Source organism: Danaus plexippus, assembly GCF_018135715.1.
Source record: "Danaus plexippus chromosome 3 unlocalized genomic scaffold, MEX_DaPlex mxdp_30, whole genome shotgun sequence".
Taxonomy (NCBI): Eukaryota; Metazoa; Arthropoda; class Insecta; order Lepidoptera; family Nymphalidae; genus Danaus; species Danaus plexippus.
Window position 1 is genome coordinate 2,946,801 of NW_026869845.1, and position 16,795 is coordinate 2,963,595.

At 28.5% G+C, this 16,795-nt stretch overlaps 1 protein-coding gene across 1 annotated transcript; it reads left to right on the forward strand.

The window, feature by feature from the left end:
- The first annotated feature begins 1,851 nt into the window (after nt 1-1,851).
- LOC116766881 (carbohydrate sulfotransferase 4-like) lies at nt 1,852-11,904 on the forward strand. Its single transcript, XM_032657026.2, has 5 exons — nt 1,852-2,980; nt 3,454-3,633; nt 4,355-4,571; nt 8,347-8,523; nt 8,749-11,904. Exons 1-4 carry the CDS (start codon nt 2,256-2,258, stop codon nt 8,455-8,457), a joined length of 1,233 nt encoding a protein of 410 aa, XP_032512917.1. The 5' UTR covers nt 1,852-2,255; the 3' UTR covers nt 8,458-8,523; nt 8,749-11,904.
- Nucleotides 11,905-16,795: the final 4,891 nt, after the last annotated feature.

A 16,795-nucleotide genomic window follows, 5' to 3' on the forward strand; every position in this document is an offset into this window, starting at 1 on the left:
CTAACAATTCTAACTTTTTTAAGTTGTAAGGGTGGGCATACAAAAAATCTAATGTCTGTAATACAATTATTACTGTCAAAAGAATCGTAGTTTCTCACGAGCTTACAAAAACTAATAAGATATCTAGAGATAAGCAACCTTTACTACTCCATCTGTCTGTCATTTTGTCAGGAGTAATGTGTCAACAATTTGAGCAAATTTAAATGGCAATTTCACTGGACAATTGTGGAGCCTAAAGAACTACCATCCTTAGCGGTAGAACCAAAAATAACACTAATTATTCTGGGATAGTAAATTTAAAATAACTTACATCACGAAAACCTTGAAACTCCATAATTTTTATAATATTTTTTTTCTTACCCATTTTTTTTTCTGTGTAAGTAGATATTACAATACATACGTACATAAATAACTGCATTTCTGACGATAAGCAAATATTATCTTTCACATTAATTAATAATTAAGTAATTTTAACATCATTGAAATTAAAGTCCTAATATAAATTAATTAAACCTGAAATATTTTTAGAAACCATATTATCGACTTACCTTATCAATTCAAACAAATCATTTAGGTACGCGTCGATACAAAATTACTTAAAGCAATATGTTGGTGCTAATACTTACTCCAACTATCTATCAAGAAATCTTATCCGAATATTTGTTAGACAACAGTACATCAATTTAATCTCTATAATAAGATAAATAAAGCGAGAATCGCTTGTTAACTACTCTATAGTAAATAGATGAATTAATTTCGATAGAAAAGGGAAAGATAATTATTCTAGTCGCAAATCTTTTTTTATGTATGTCATACGGACGACTTTCATAAAGCTTGCTCATTTTAAATACATCGAGTATGACAGTTAAAAATCGAAAACAATTATTTTAATTTGTTATTAAATATAAAAGTTTTAAAGTAGTCCTATACCTTCCTATACACGTCAGTGGCTTATATTTTACCTGAGTGAAATGGTGGCTGGGAAATACGTTAACTTGTGAACAGTTTATGCCTTGGTTTCTGTACCTTTTAATTAATTTTGGGTTTTAATTTTGTTTTATCAACCTCAGTTTGCAAACTCTACCTTGAAAAGAAAAAAATATTGAATGCCTTACGTGTATCTTCCCTGAAAAACAATATTCCGAACTCCTAGAAAATTCTATATTTTAAGCTGAACTTAATGTGTTTTTAGATATTCATAATGTGCAAATATTTCAATTTTAATAGTTTTCCACTCTGAGCTACAAAATGTAAATATATTTTTTAATAAGAAACATCAAAAGCAACTTAAAACTTAGTTTATTGATGGACTTCCATACTCAATAAAAATTCTGTTATGTATTAAAATCCGAATAAAAACCGAATAAGACAAAAAAATGCACTTTGTGGCAGAAAAAAGTTAATTAAAACTAGTAATTTTGTTTCTTTTGTTTTTAAACTAAAGTAGAATTTCCTATCGTAGAACAAAAATCGGGATTGGACCTTATTAGAATCAAAACCCTCACTCTTGAAGAATTATTTTTATATGGTAATATATAATTATACAGTGAATAATATACATATATATTTTTTTAATAACAATATTCAAATAACATGAAAATATAAGTCAAAAGAGCTACCAAAGCTAATTTTTAATTACCTATTTCTAAAGGAGTCAAAGATATAAAAAAAATTCAATATCTAGGTCGATAAAAAAGGATTTAATTACCATCTCCAAAAAAAACTTCAGAAAGTTATAAAGTAATTTAAACGGGTAAAAGCAATAGAATAGAATGTTTTATTACTGTAAAGTTGCTTGACTGGGCTTTTCAATAATTGTTCATTTAAAGAAGTACATTTACTAACAGTACGTTAGTAGAAGAGGACGTGAAGCGCCAGCTTTAAAAAGAAATACCATTATTTTACATTATTCTTTGCGTTTTTACATTGTAAGAAAAAGTATTATTTTTTGTTACGACAAACTTCATTGTAAACAATTTGAGCTTAAGTTGTGACAACTTTTAAAAAAGTTTTTGACAACTAACACCTATATACAAACGTTTGACAAATAATCTTTCAAAATGGCGTTGAAGGTGCAATGCGGTGTTTCCGTGGAAACGCAAAATCAAGAATCATGATTGAAAAAAATCAAAAACCTTAAAAAAAATGACAGTGATTGTGTATTTATAAGTGTTTCTTTTTAAAAATAAATACCTAAGTATTGTCTCTCTGTGTATTTTTTTTGTGGTCAGTTTTGTTCGTATTTTTAAGTAGTAATGTTGCGGAAAATTAATTTTTACTCAATATGTTTTGCGTTCGGTCTCAGTGTTCTTTTAATATTTGCTGGAAGTCGATATACAGATAACACCAATTACCGTCCATCTTCAGAAAGTCGAAGGAATATTAAGTATTTTTTGAAAGTTGAAGATATAGATGAAAATTTAGTGCAGACAGTACCAACCAACCCTTATGATGGTTCACCTGACATTGATAAAATTATAGATAAAACGAGGATAAAAATCAGACATGAATTATTAGTTTATAATTTTACACATTCTGGAGTCAAGAAGCTTGAAGATTTAGTGATGGAATCAGGGGGGCAACCCTTAAGGAGTTTGATAATATCAACTTGGAGATCAGGAACAACCTTTCTGGGAGAGGTGCTTAATGCTGTGCCGGGTAATTTTTATCACTATGAACCATTTTTGAATTATGGAATTGTTCAAATAAGAGGCACGCCAGAATCTGACAATGTTCTGAAGACTATTAAAAAGATGTTTCTGTGCCAATATAATGACATGAATGATTACTTTGAATATGGTAAAAGTCACTGGCACCAATTCAGTCATAACACAAGACTTTGGGACCACTGTAAATTTAAGAAGGAACTGTGCACGGATCCAGATTTTACTTCCAGATTTTGTAAATTATTCCCATTTCAAAGTATGAAAGTTGTTCGTGTTCGGTTACGTCTCATTAAGCAACTATTACAAGATAAAGAGTAAGTATTAATTTTGACTTGTTTTAATTGCCTTCTCATTGGGTCCCAAAAGCATATGAGTCATTATTTTCTAAGAACAGACTAACAAATAGAATTCCTCCTACTTGAAGATTTTTAAATTTCTGCAACTCCTACCTGCTCCTTACAAATGATTATTTACTAAACTCAAAATATATAAAACAAAACACTTAGTTAAAAAGTGGTAAGCTTCAATGTTCTTTATATTAGTATATGTATTTATTTTGTTTGCATATTATATCTTTTGTAGTTGTGTTCATCCATATTTCTTTGTATTTAATATAAAATTAGTATTATAGTTAAGAATTTTTCTGTTGTTATGAATGTATAATACAAATGCTTACGGTAGTGTATGACTATAGATATTTTTTTAAAATATCACTATGCCGTTGGCTGATGGTATTTGAGATCAGTGATTAAATCAATAAAATATCAAATTTAGTTGTCTGTTTCAGGCTTAATCTGAAAGTTATACTATTAATCCGAGATCCAAGAGGTGTGATGCAGTCGAGACAACATCGTAACTTCTGCCAGCCGGCACCAGATTGCTGGAAGCCTGAATTGTTGTGTGCTGATATGATCAGTGACTATGTGGCAGCCGGTCGGCTCATTCAAGAGTTCCCCGATAGAATTATGTATGTATCATATATAATAAGGCTGTTTATTTTATATTTTAATGCTTTTTATTTTATTATTTTGCCATCATAATAAGATTATTAATATCAAACTAACAAGTGTAATTATATTACTTAGTTTTCTTAAACACCTCGAATATTAGAGTTGGGTCATATTGTTGTAGTTAAAAATATTCTTACATATTTTTTGATTATCAATTGTAGGATATAGGTGTAACCTGTATGAATCTATGTTTAACCCGCCTATATATTTAATAAAGGTTTAACATTTTGATATAAGAAGAATATAAGTGAACAAAAGATCTGATTTTGTGTTATATACATATTTTCAGACCGTTTTGCGGTTTGTTTTTGTAAAGAAAACATTTGTCTGTGCAATGCATTGGCTTTCATCCAAATTAATGTTCCCTTTACTCTATACATAGCTAGTGCTAACAGTAAATTGGAATCGGAACAAATTACATCCTCTATAATATGGGACAAAAATAAACAACATGTATACTATAAGGAGAAACAACATAATAAATAAACAATGAATATATTTGAGATATACATTAATTATATATAATTAATGTGCCATTTGAATAATATATTTAATAATGAACATGATGATATATATACATATTTGTTTTAGTTGAATAAGTACCTACAGTGTGTTTAATACTTAAATATTGATATGATTGTGTTTTTTAGATAAAAATCAATGCTTTATTTATTATAGGGCACTACGGTATGAGGAACTTGCGCTGAACCCAAACACAACTTCATACAGCATACTGAAGTTCTTAGGGCTCGGTGTGACTTCCTCGGTGGATGAATTTTTACATCTTCACACAAACATTGAAGTGGCAGGAGTCAGTTCAACCTTCAGGGTCTCAAAAGCAGTGCCTTTCAGATGGAAAAATGTTCTAGATTTTAATTACGTGGATGAGATACAGGTGAGATTTTTATATGATTTACATATATGTATTAATTAATTTAATTACGCTCGTTTGTTTTTCTAATCATGAATTTGTATAGCGATATCTTGATTTTTAATGATGGAGTAAAAAAATTATACATTTTAGTTTGGTTTTTCGTGTTCTAAAAATTTTTGCAAGGTCTTTCCGAGCGACCTCCGCAGTGCGTTTTTGCTACGTGGAATTTGGATTACCTAATATTATTGTTACGATGTTACAAATTATCATGTTTATCAAACATATGAAGTGTCGTCTGGTAGTAATTTTAAAAATCGTATATGGACTAGCGACGTCATATTTAATGAGTTTTCTAGCGAAATAGTTTTTTGTTGTAGGTACTTATTAGAGTTCATCGTCCTGTTACGGACGTGTTTCTATTAAAAAAACCTACTCTAACTGTATTGTCCTACGTATATGTATATTTCTTACTTTTTATGACCCGATCAATAATTATTCCGTTAATTAATGACCGTATTATAAAAATACTATAATATTTAATGTTGTTTACGAATGAAAAAAAAGTTTCAAGGTATAACTGACATCCAAATAGCTGTTTAAGTGCTATTTATAAATAAAAATTCTTTTATTTCATTTGTTTAAAACTTTCAATAAAGAGATATATTTAAAACGTAAATATTAAAATTACTGAGGTGAATGGCGCCATATTTGACTTCTTTTATACGAAACTCAAACAAGGTCGAACCGGTGTTCAAGCCAACTCAACTTTCTAAGGACTCTTGATCTATTTTGTCTATAAGAATGCCTGCACCCAATAGAACGCTTTAGCTTTAAATTAAAAATAAAAAAACTTTTACTGCACTTTATCAGCAGCATGACTTTGTCTTCGCTGTTACTTTACGATAAAGTTAAATCTACTGCAATAAGTAGGTTCTATATTTGACTATAACGTAAATATATACGTGTTTTCATATTTTTCTCATTTAAAAACCTACGTTTTGATGTCCGAAATTACGAGCTATTGTGTTTGGTTTCGGTGTTAATTGTTTATATTAATCATATATTAATCATATAAAACTAGTTAACGATGCGGATTCCTAAGATGTGCCTGTGTATTACAAATTAAAAAAAAAAGTAAATTTCCATCATAACGAAAATAAACCATCTAATATTTAACACGGCAGTTAATTAACACAATGTAGTTTATTTGACGTTAATGTTTGATACTGATAATAATAATATATTTTACTGCAGATAAGGAAATAAAAACTTTTTAGAACATTTCAATCTATGGTAGTGTAGGTTAGCATCGGTTTAGGTCATTACTACGTACATTTCACTCTTTAATGCTGTTGTACCTGTGTCCTACTAACATTCAGCCATCCCTTCACTGCATTCCCGACACAGACTAACGTGTTAACCATTATTTTGTTAATGTAATAAATATTAATATAACAGAATGACATTTTTAATACGGCTTCAAATTATGCAAGTATTTAACCTTGAATTTGATCTGAATACAAACAAGTCAAAGTTCATTGTAGGTTATTATTATGGTTTTATAATTGAAATTGGCATTGAGATAAGATATTCTTTTATGGAATGCACTAAGAAAACAATTATATTGTCTCAGTTTTTTATTACAGTTTTTTTTGTCTCATCAATGGCCGTCAGACGGTATGGTAACTTGAATTTATTACATAAATTATAGTCATTAAGACTAAGCTTAGTCGTGTCTAATTTTTTCCTTTCTTTTTTAACGCTGGTAAAACCAAGGAACAATGATTCACTATTGTATCGAAGTTTCGATGTATCATCAGATTCCATAAAAAAGTTGTCCCCGTGACGTCACTTCTGACATTATGGCGTCTGGCATGTCTTAGATATAAGACATTTATCTGATCTAATTCTTTAAGATTTTTTAAATCAAAATTAATATACAGATAACTTTTAATACTAATATTAATTTAATTTTATCACACTTACTATTCAACAATAACATTGTTTTCCAACACGAAATGTAATAGGTATTGAATTTCTGCATCGTGTTATAAAAATTGTTCGCTGTTTATGTTTCCAAACGGAAACAATTACGTCGAATAAAAATTTGACCCCAAAAGAACAAATGAAACGGCCTTGAAACCTTAACCCTTAAAATATTTGGGACGACTTGAGTATACGTCAATTGTTCTAGCATTGCATTATTTGTTACCAAATATAATAAACAATATTTTCAAATCATATATTTAAATATGCTTCAGGACTTTATTTATCGCCATTACTTTTACCATAATTAGTTTTCAAACTTTCAGCTCCAGCTAATTTAGTATGACGTACCGTAAAATTCTTAGTTATACGAATGTGATAAAAAAATTATACGCTTCTAATAATGATTTAAAATTAGCAATTAAAGTTAATTGCTAATTAGTAAATCTTATGCAATTATAATAATAGCAACACTAAATATATGTCCTAAATCAAAACTTTGTATGTCTGACAACAAACTTTTTACGTGTTTTGTACTGCCAAAAGTTGAAACTCGAAAATTTTCGCTAATTATAAATATCAATTTATAGAATAAAATATTAGTAGGTTAAAATTTTCCTCCGGTTGTATTCATAAAAAAAAATAATTGAAACAACCTTGTGGTATTTCAGGGAAATATAAAGGATTTTTGTTTTATTACTAGAGAATATTCATTCTTAAAGTTTCCTTCCTCATGCCTCATTAATCTGAAAATATATTGATGGCAATAAATTTACTAGTGACATATCAATTAACATTGACCAAAATCTCCTACAGTGAATGAAAAAATACGATACTACATTTTTAATTATTTTTTTACTAAACGAAAATGTCACAAGTTGAAACAAAAAGCCATTGCATTTTTGAAATGAAAGTTATATATCTTTCAGATTTACTGAGATTTTATAATTATTTTAAACAGCTCATTCCCGACGTTTAACGAAAACGAAAAAAAAATCAATGAATGTTCGAGAATATGTCAGATCTCACCACAGGATTTTTTTAAAAGAAACCTCATCCAGTTACTATGAAGGTAGAAAGATTAAAATAGAAAAAAAAAATTAGGATATCACAGCCAATACAATAAATAGGAACACAAAAAGCATACATCCGTTGATAATTAATATACACATATAATTAAAAAATATTATTTAATATATACAGGGCTAAACATAAATGTATACTTATATATATATATATATAGAAATGAAATATAAATTTTATAAATATGTTCCTATTGAAAGACAGTTTGTCATTTCTGTTCATCTCATATCATTGAATTATAAATCTTTTATGCTTCACCCCACTTAACTATATCGTTGAACACGCAAGAGCGATTTCACATATCTGTTGTCTAGAAAAATATTAGAAAGTTCATGAATAAATAACGTTCGAGTCATGCATCTGATGTTGCATACAAAAAAAAAAATATGTATGTCAATGTAACATATTTGAAATAATGTTCCATTGGGGAAGCGGCAATTGGGTCATTTTTATCAAGTAGCATATAATATTACAATTGTCCTTCGTTATAATTTGTTTTCCAACGTCCCCGCAATTGACCCAATATCATTGTCAGGATTTAAGAATTACTTCCTTAACCTTAACATTATTGTTAATAGTTGACATTTAATTTCTGATTTACCACCATGGTATAAGTATTCAAACACATAAATGTTTCTGCAATTGATATTGGCCATATATTTCACAAATTTAGTATGAATGAAGCCTTAGTAGGAATAAAAGAAATATTCTCTGCTTTAAATTCCAGATGACGTGTAAAGGAGCAATGGACCTGTGGGGATACCAGCTCGCTCACAATGCAACTCACATGACAAGCAAAGAATTCAACCCAATACAGGAATACTCTCTAAAGCAATGAATATATATATATATTAATTTACCTCACTACTTTGATATACTTGAGACGAGTCATATTTATTTTAAGGTATACCATTGTGTTTAAGAGCTATAAAGAATTTAATGAGAAAACTCCTGCTTTTTAAGGTCAAGGGCCATTGAAGTTATTTGAAAACAATAGAGGCTAATTATAGCTTTTTATTCAATAACAATGTCATAATGAAGTGTTTAAATATTTTTTGCCATGAGATATTATGTAAAATCAATATACCAAAAATATGTTTGCTCGTATTAAACTATTAATGTTTTTCAGGTTTTGCTGCGTTATTTATATGGAATACATGAAAAATCATTCAACGTTATATATGAATAAGGACAACTCTTACAAACATTAGATCTGAAATAATTTTTTTGTATATTTTGTTAAGTTTTAACTACTTCATGTTATAAAGGAATCTCATTTATCTTCCATTAAGGATTATTTTTTTTATAACTTGTATCAGCAGCAATGTGTATAATAGTTGAGATTCTTAATTTATAATAACTTCAGTTTTATAAACATAAATAAATACATGGAAAATGCAATAAATATATTCTATGGACATGGGGCAGCTAGGTTTGTTTGGGTTTTATATCACAATGTAAAAGATGGACCAGTAGTATAGCGGTTAAAATTGCTTGGAACTAGCTGTTGGAAAATTTAATGTTTACTTATTAATTTGTATGTGAGTTTCTTACAACTTTCATCTTTAAATGTTAATATAAGCGTGTATTTGTTAAAATCGCACCAACGGAATTGAATAATTCTCGATGCTTCCATACTAGTCACTATATAAAATGTGGTGAGGAGCTCCTAAAATGCTATATTGTAACTTTAATGTGATATGACAAAAACAATGACATTATAGAAGAATTGAGTTATGTACGTCATTTAAATTTGAACATTTAAGTACATAATATAAATAAACGTTAAATTTTTGTATAACGTAAATTATATTGAGGAAAACAACCGGAGTTTATAAATACAGTATTTAGCACACGTGAATTGAGGCTTTAATGCGATATCGTGTCGCTCATATCAAAAATTATGCTAAAACACCAAAAATTACATGTCCAAGCTTTATACAAATATTTATTAGATATTTGAATGTATACTCGACGAAATTTGATTTGCGACAATATATAGATTATTAAAGAAATGGTTAACTAATATATACTAACAAATTTGTTAGAACTAGTTTCGAGTCTCGTAACATATGAATCTTTTACAGAAAAGTGTCTTGCGCATTGTACAGCGTTCCTAATATTTGCATGTCGAAGTCTTTATGGATACTATATTAGGAAGGGGCTTATAGGTAATCTCCGTCCATATGGTAAAGTTACTAAGAGACAAAATATAACGATTATCGTAATATAGCAATACCATATATAGCAATAAAAACTTTCTCCTCATCTATCAAACTATTGAAGATGTACTTATATATAAATTGGTTTGATATATTCTTCATATAATTGAATTATGTTCTCACACCTCAGCCCTATGCAAAAATATTACCTACACCGACTTAGTATTTTATGTCAAAAATCGACAATTGCAACCCTGGTAATGACTAAAAAACTTTCGCGCCAAAATATCTTGACGTTGACATAAATTTTATTGGTGCATTTATTTATGCTCAGTGTTGTACCATATCTTGACGCCTGTAAGCGTATACGTAATTTGCAATAATAGAAAAATCGACTTTTATACGAATTCATTAGAGATAAGAAGGCTAATAATTCGAACAATTGGAACTATGAAGTAGTGAGATTATAAGTGCACTTGATAATAAGGCGGTAATTATATCGATTTGATATATTTAGTTGATAGACGGAAGATTTTAGGAGCGTGTGTAGATATTTTATGATATTGCAATTTAGATTGTACTCGTATACTGAATAAATATTACATGTATTGAATTAAACAAAATGGCGATAATATTGTGTAAAATAATACGTTTGTGAGTCTCAACACAAGGTCTACTTTAAATATTGCTTTGTTTTTATTTTATAATGACTACTACAGCCAACTTAGATAGTAAAACTTAAGCCAAATCGTCTTCGGCTAGAATCTCGAACAAATTAATCTAATAATAGTTATTACAAAAAAGTATATTATACATCAAACGCAGTTACTATTTTAACGAAATATATCCGTAATGTGTTAGAATTTAAATATTTTGTATGATATAAATAATGATTTTTATGTGAGTTTATTTAGCAATTTTTATCATGGGTGTGTTCTGGTTTGAGATATTAAAGTATATTCTTTTTACATCTATCCGACTTAGTTCACAATTTTTACGTAATTACATATTAATTTGGTATTTTTGTTTTATATGCGTATATATATAAATTAATTAGTTCACCTTTTGTTGTACAATGAAACTGAAACAAACAATGAAATTATATATTATGATCGATTATATTTTATATTCGAACAAAGAGCTTTAAGCGTAGCGTACACATTGTCGATTTGATTCCGTATTGGTAAAAAAAAAATAGTTTTAAGAGTGGTTACATATTGTTGTATATATTTTTATATATTACAAAAATGTGCAACTATATAAAGCTTATAATATGTATACCGTAAGTCAATGAAAGCCATCAATTACTAATTAAGAAACATGCTTCCTGATAGATCTGACAATATGATATTGTGTTATGCCTTAAATGATATTTGTAGTGTAAGTTGCATGCTAGTGACTATAATAGGTACATATTACATAATAAATGATTTATAAATGGCTCTGTCTCATAAAATCACAGTCCAATGAGACGTACATACGCACAATATATTATACCCATAGATTATATTACGATAGACATGTCAAATATTTAAGTAATTATTTTTTTTAATTCAACGAATACTTAAGTTTCCAAGTTTCTTCCACTAAGTTTGTTATTTACCCTGACCATGTCGGTTATATTATGTCAAAAATATTTTTTTATGTACATATTTCAAATAAGTAATAACCAATTTTTTCAAATGTACAAAATGATTATCTGTTGTTTTTATGACCAGAGCCAGGTGACTGGCTGGAACCAGTGTAGATTTTGTATCATATCATTATCATATCATAAGATAAAAACAATTTAGTTAATTTGTTTACATTATAAAATTTGCTTAAGCTTATATTGAAGCATTAGTGTTGGATAATTTCTTTATATAATTATACATTTTGTTGGTATTATTTCATTATAATTTGTATAATTTATTCGGAAGCAATAATGTTTCAGCCGATGTTACGTAATTAGAGAGGGTGGTAGCATTATGATAGCCTTATTAGGATAAGATGTAACAAGATAACGGTTGTACGGTAAGGGTGTTTACATTTTAAAATAGATGATACCACGGCTAGCGTTATTACAGCATACATTATATTATATTTGATTTCTATTTCATGTTAATAAAGTTGTTTTAAGTTCAGTCAAATATTTAATTGATTTTCCTGAAATAAATACATTTGTCAGTATAATGATTTTACAATAAATTCACTGATTATTATAAAAAATTTTATTCTTCAGCTGTTATGATTATCCCTTATATTATGTGTATTGAAGATGAATATGACGGAATGGATAGTGTGCAACTATTTTATTTTTTTTATTTTTCTTTGTTACATATAATTTTTTATAGATGTATAAAATAATTAGAAAGTACATACATATATGTTAAGATCCTATTTGTTTCTTAATATTTTTATTATTTTCTTTAATACTGTTTATTTGTAAACAATCCATGCAGCAAAAAATCTACGAAAGGATATTTATATTGTGACTAAAGAATTTAACAAATATAAAGTCTTTTCAAGTAATTTAGTGCCTCTTGAGAGCGCTCATTCAGATCATTGTGACTTAAAAAAATTTTTTTTTCAAAATAATACTGAGAGCTAACAAAATCATATAACGATACAAGAGTATTGAAGAAGTGGATTTTGATGAACATGACTTCCTTTTATAATTATTTTATCATTGGTATTTGATCCACTATACAGAAGCTTACTAACAGACTTATTCTTCCAGTAAATTATTGAATAAGATATTATTTTCATTCATATGATTTCCATTGTATCCAATCCTTTATGGCAATAGTTTGTAAACCATGTATAGATCTTGATTGTCCGGTCAAAAAATATTGAGCAGATTTTGATGAAGTTTTTCAGTTATATAGATTAGATAAGATCGATTTCTAGAAGATCCTGCTATGAGTTGAATTTTGAATTAAGTAATGTGATGTAGAATATAGATGGCGTTAGTGGTTCATTAACAATGTACGTTTTAAGCAAGCTATTTAATTTGTCTCTGAAACCAATTTTTATGTTCACGAGAATGGATTCGAGGGCAAAAATTACTCTCATAAAATGGGGGATACCAAATAACTTGATCAGGGCGTTATTAACAGACAAATATATTTTTCGCAGTACCTTATAATATTGTAATAAAAGGCAAAGGAAATACATGTAATTAAAGAAATCTAATTTAAAATAATAATCTTTCAAATCTCGTGGATCCCGATTACGTTATATGTTAATTATATCGGACATCTATTTATAATTAGTTACGGCCTTATCTTACGTAATTTATCCAGTTCTCCTTGAAAAGTTATCAGAGGTCGGCCATTGGAGCGTGAAAAATATAAGGAGAGTTTTCAAATATAAAAATACATAGTTCGATCAATGTTGCGTCAAGTATAATAATAAAAATATCTCTCTAACGAAATGCTGCGTTCCATGGAGGATGTACATATAATATACCTACCTATGTTAAGTAATATGAAAATAGATAATTGCGTTGGCGCAACCATAACGTTTTTATTAAGTTATTTACAACATTTTATTATATTAATTGTCAAGTTCTAGTAAAAAATCGTAGTCTGCCATTTCGAAAGCTTTATCAGTACGATTCCTCAATTGATATATGAAGTCTTGTATCACGGGAGCGGTGTTCGGTTCCGGGAATATGAAATCTGAAAAAATTATATGAAATTGGTTTCACGTATATTTGTTAAAAACAGATTAAATAATAAGGCTCGGGACACAAATAAGTCACTTCATTAATCGATAAAGCGTAAATAAAAAAATAAATTTTTAATATGTATTGGATTTTTATGTTAATGTCGTTTATCGTATAACGTTTACACGTAACTACTGTGCCATTGGCTATTGTTTAAAAAAAGAAAATTATTCGCAATTAAACATAGCTAGATAATGTACATTTAACATACACAATGACACGTACTTGTGTGTACACACGAGTTCACAAATACACTACGAAACACACAGGTATTAACTGTTAAAAATATGTAGTCTTATTATATGATACGACAAAAATTAAATACAAAGTACGGAATAATCATGGAGTCGACATACTTTCACCTATGAATGTTACTGGAATAACGTGTATAGTTATAAAATAGCTAATATCGCTTGAATTCTGTCACCTATAAAATATTCACTTAATCGTACCATAAACTAATAATACAATTAAACTTCGATATTTTTTTATATATTTTATCACTTTCCTCACACTTTCATTTAATTAACTCTCAAATCTGAAAGATAAGGGAATCAGAGCTATGACGTGTCTCATAAGCTAAAACGACATCTCACGATACATCTTCGTCAAAGAATAAGGATTATTAAATTACTCACCTAGAATAACCTTACCTGAAGCGTATCAAAAACAATATTTTGATATGAGAATTAATATGAGGGAATTGTTTAAAGGTTCTCAGTGTTTACATACAAAAAACAGGAGATATATGAATGTAGCTAACAGGATAAGTTGGTAGGACAAGAAAACCACTTGTTATAGAAGATTTCTGAAGGATCGAGAATTAGTCAGAGTGATTAAATGTTTATCGGCTATGAAGAGGTATTTTACGGCATGTGGGTAATTTTAGTGACCATGGTGAAAAATAAGTGGACGGTATGAAATAGCGAATTAAACATGGGGAGACAGAGGGAGAGACATCACAGGTTGTTCTCGTATTTGTCCTAGCAATTGTGAATAATTAATACGGAAAAAAGCAGACGACTTGATACTTTTTTATGGTCAGTCAGTCTAGTATTTGATCTAAAGATTAAAATAAAGTTTCATCAAATAATTGTTTTGCTAATAAAGAATATACGTAGAATTACAATTAAAATTCATAATATCAGACTTGCATTCGACTGTAATGAGAGAGACTTGCATTCGACTGTAATGACTGAATGATGAATTTGGAAGAAACGATTTAGCGTCGAGTGAAAGACAAATGAGTGAAAATTATGTTTTATGGTAAGAAGAAAAGAGAGATTTTATGAAAATGAGAGCAAAATTTCCGAGAACGTTAAGTAGTGGTTAAAAAATGCGTTAACAGTAAATCAGAAAAGAAGAAAAGCCAGGCCTTAGTACATACAGTGCAGTCCTCTTAGATAAGGCCTGATGGCCAAAACCTATGGAAAACGGGATAAGAAAACTGTAAATATAAACAAAATTGCTTAAATCGATCGCAGGTCAGGAACTGTTACAGTAATTTTCTGTATAATTTATCAATCTATACTTTTTATTTATTAGCATCGTAATGGACAATTTCTTTAACTCTGTTGCCACGGTTAATATATTTTTGTTGCCGCTACAATAAATATATATTTGCATACTAAACAAATAATATGTGACTTGGTAGATAAAAGTAATATGCAAAACTTTAGGTATATTTTCCCTTCTAAAGTATTATAACTTTTATGTAGTAGCTAAAATCAACTTACTCAAAGCCCACAAAGCCAACACTGTAGTTACAAAAATACAGCTGACAACACCCAATATATTCAACGTAAGAAAAACGAAGATTCGCTTAATAGATTCGTTTTCACTGCAAATGAATATATACAATTTATTTACCTATAATGTAAACTTTTTTATTTAAAAAAAAAATACTGACGCGATGATGGGAACAAGACAACCTTAGAATTCTCAGATTCGAATCGGGTTTCTTTCAATAAATTATTTATTTTTCATTTCGACGAAATCATTGAACGCAGTATAAACCGTGAACATAAATCTGAACATGGAGAGATAAAGGAACAATGAACTGTACAATGCAGGAATTGACCTCTGAAGCGTACCTAAATATAAATGACATACATTGTCCTTAAAGATTCATCACATGCGAAAATAATTAAATGTGTAGAATGGTCTGTCTTCTTCACTGAAGTAAATGTTATTACAAGTAAAACCGGAATGCGCTTCAAGTTCTTATTTGAATCAAGTAATTTTTATTAAACCTAAATGGAACACTTGAGTAAACACTACCACCCAATTTAACCAGGTAAATGATGCGCCTACAGAATAATCTAGAATTAAACGCGTATTAATTTATACCTTGCCAATATTGCTTGTTCCATATTAAGTGATGTGTACAAACAGGTTATATATTAATGTAATAGCTTCAGAAACACATTTCATTGACAAAACATCAATTTATATGATTATGACATATTAAAAATTATGCATCAACGTTTAACAGTCACAGACTAAAATAGATAATAGTTTTACAAAATTTTAGTTATTATGTATTTTTTTAATCTTACAATAACATAAACTTAAATATAATAGCCTCATTTAAAAAGTTAAATATAATATTTCTTTCTGTTTTTGAAGGTACATTTTTACAATTAAAATAATTATAACCTTCTCTAGAATTCTTTTGTATTAAGTCTTATTTGTTTGAGTGACATGAAATGTATTATTTTAATTTTACACAAAATACGCTCCCAATAATAAATAATGAAGACTTGATGACCAAATATAAAATTTTGCAAAACAACTTAAAAAGGCTAAAGCCATTGTTCCATTGTTATAATTACATTTACATTACAGCTTTTGTCTGTTTTGCTTTATTGCAGAAATTAAATGTATTCTTTATTTATTTTGCTGTAAATTATTTGACTGAAACAAACAGATCGGCGATATAAAAATATTATCAATGATCTCATACGAAATTATCTTATTTGATATACCGGTATTCTAAAATTTGACAATACGACTTCACTATTAAATTGTTTTGTCATATACCCTTACTACGAATTGTATAGTCAAACTAAAAATAGAAAAAAATTAGGACAAATAACTGAAAACTATCTGTATTAAGTTCGACTTTGCATACCCGTGGTACGGGAGCTATACACGATAGTCTGAATGAACAAACACGTAACCTATTTTACAAACTGTACACCGGATCTGAAAAGTTGATATCGCTTGAGTTTAATGTGAAATGTGAACAATTTTTTTTATCTCCCTCACTGTTAAAAACCAAAACGACGATTATTATATGAAGA

What these genes read in the sequence shown, in the direction of transcription:
- LOC116766881 (XM_032657026.2), top strand. Translation starts at nt 2,256, where the DNA reads ATGTTGCGGAAAATTAATTTTTACTCAATATGTTTTGCGTTCGGTCTC. An exon ending in CAACTATTACAAGATAAAGA is followed by an intron (nt 2,981 to 3,453) that starts GTAAGTATTAAT and finishes TGTCTGTTTCAG; the next exon opens with GCTTAATCTGAAAGTTATAC. An exon ending in ATTACGTGGATGAGATACAG is followed by an intron (nt 4,572 to 8,346) that starts GTGAGATTTTTA and finishes TTTAAATTCCAG; the next exon opens with ATGACGTGTAAAGGAGCAAT.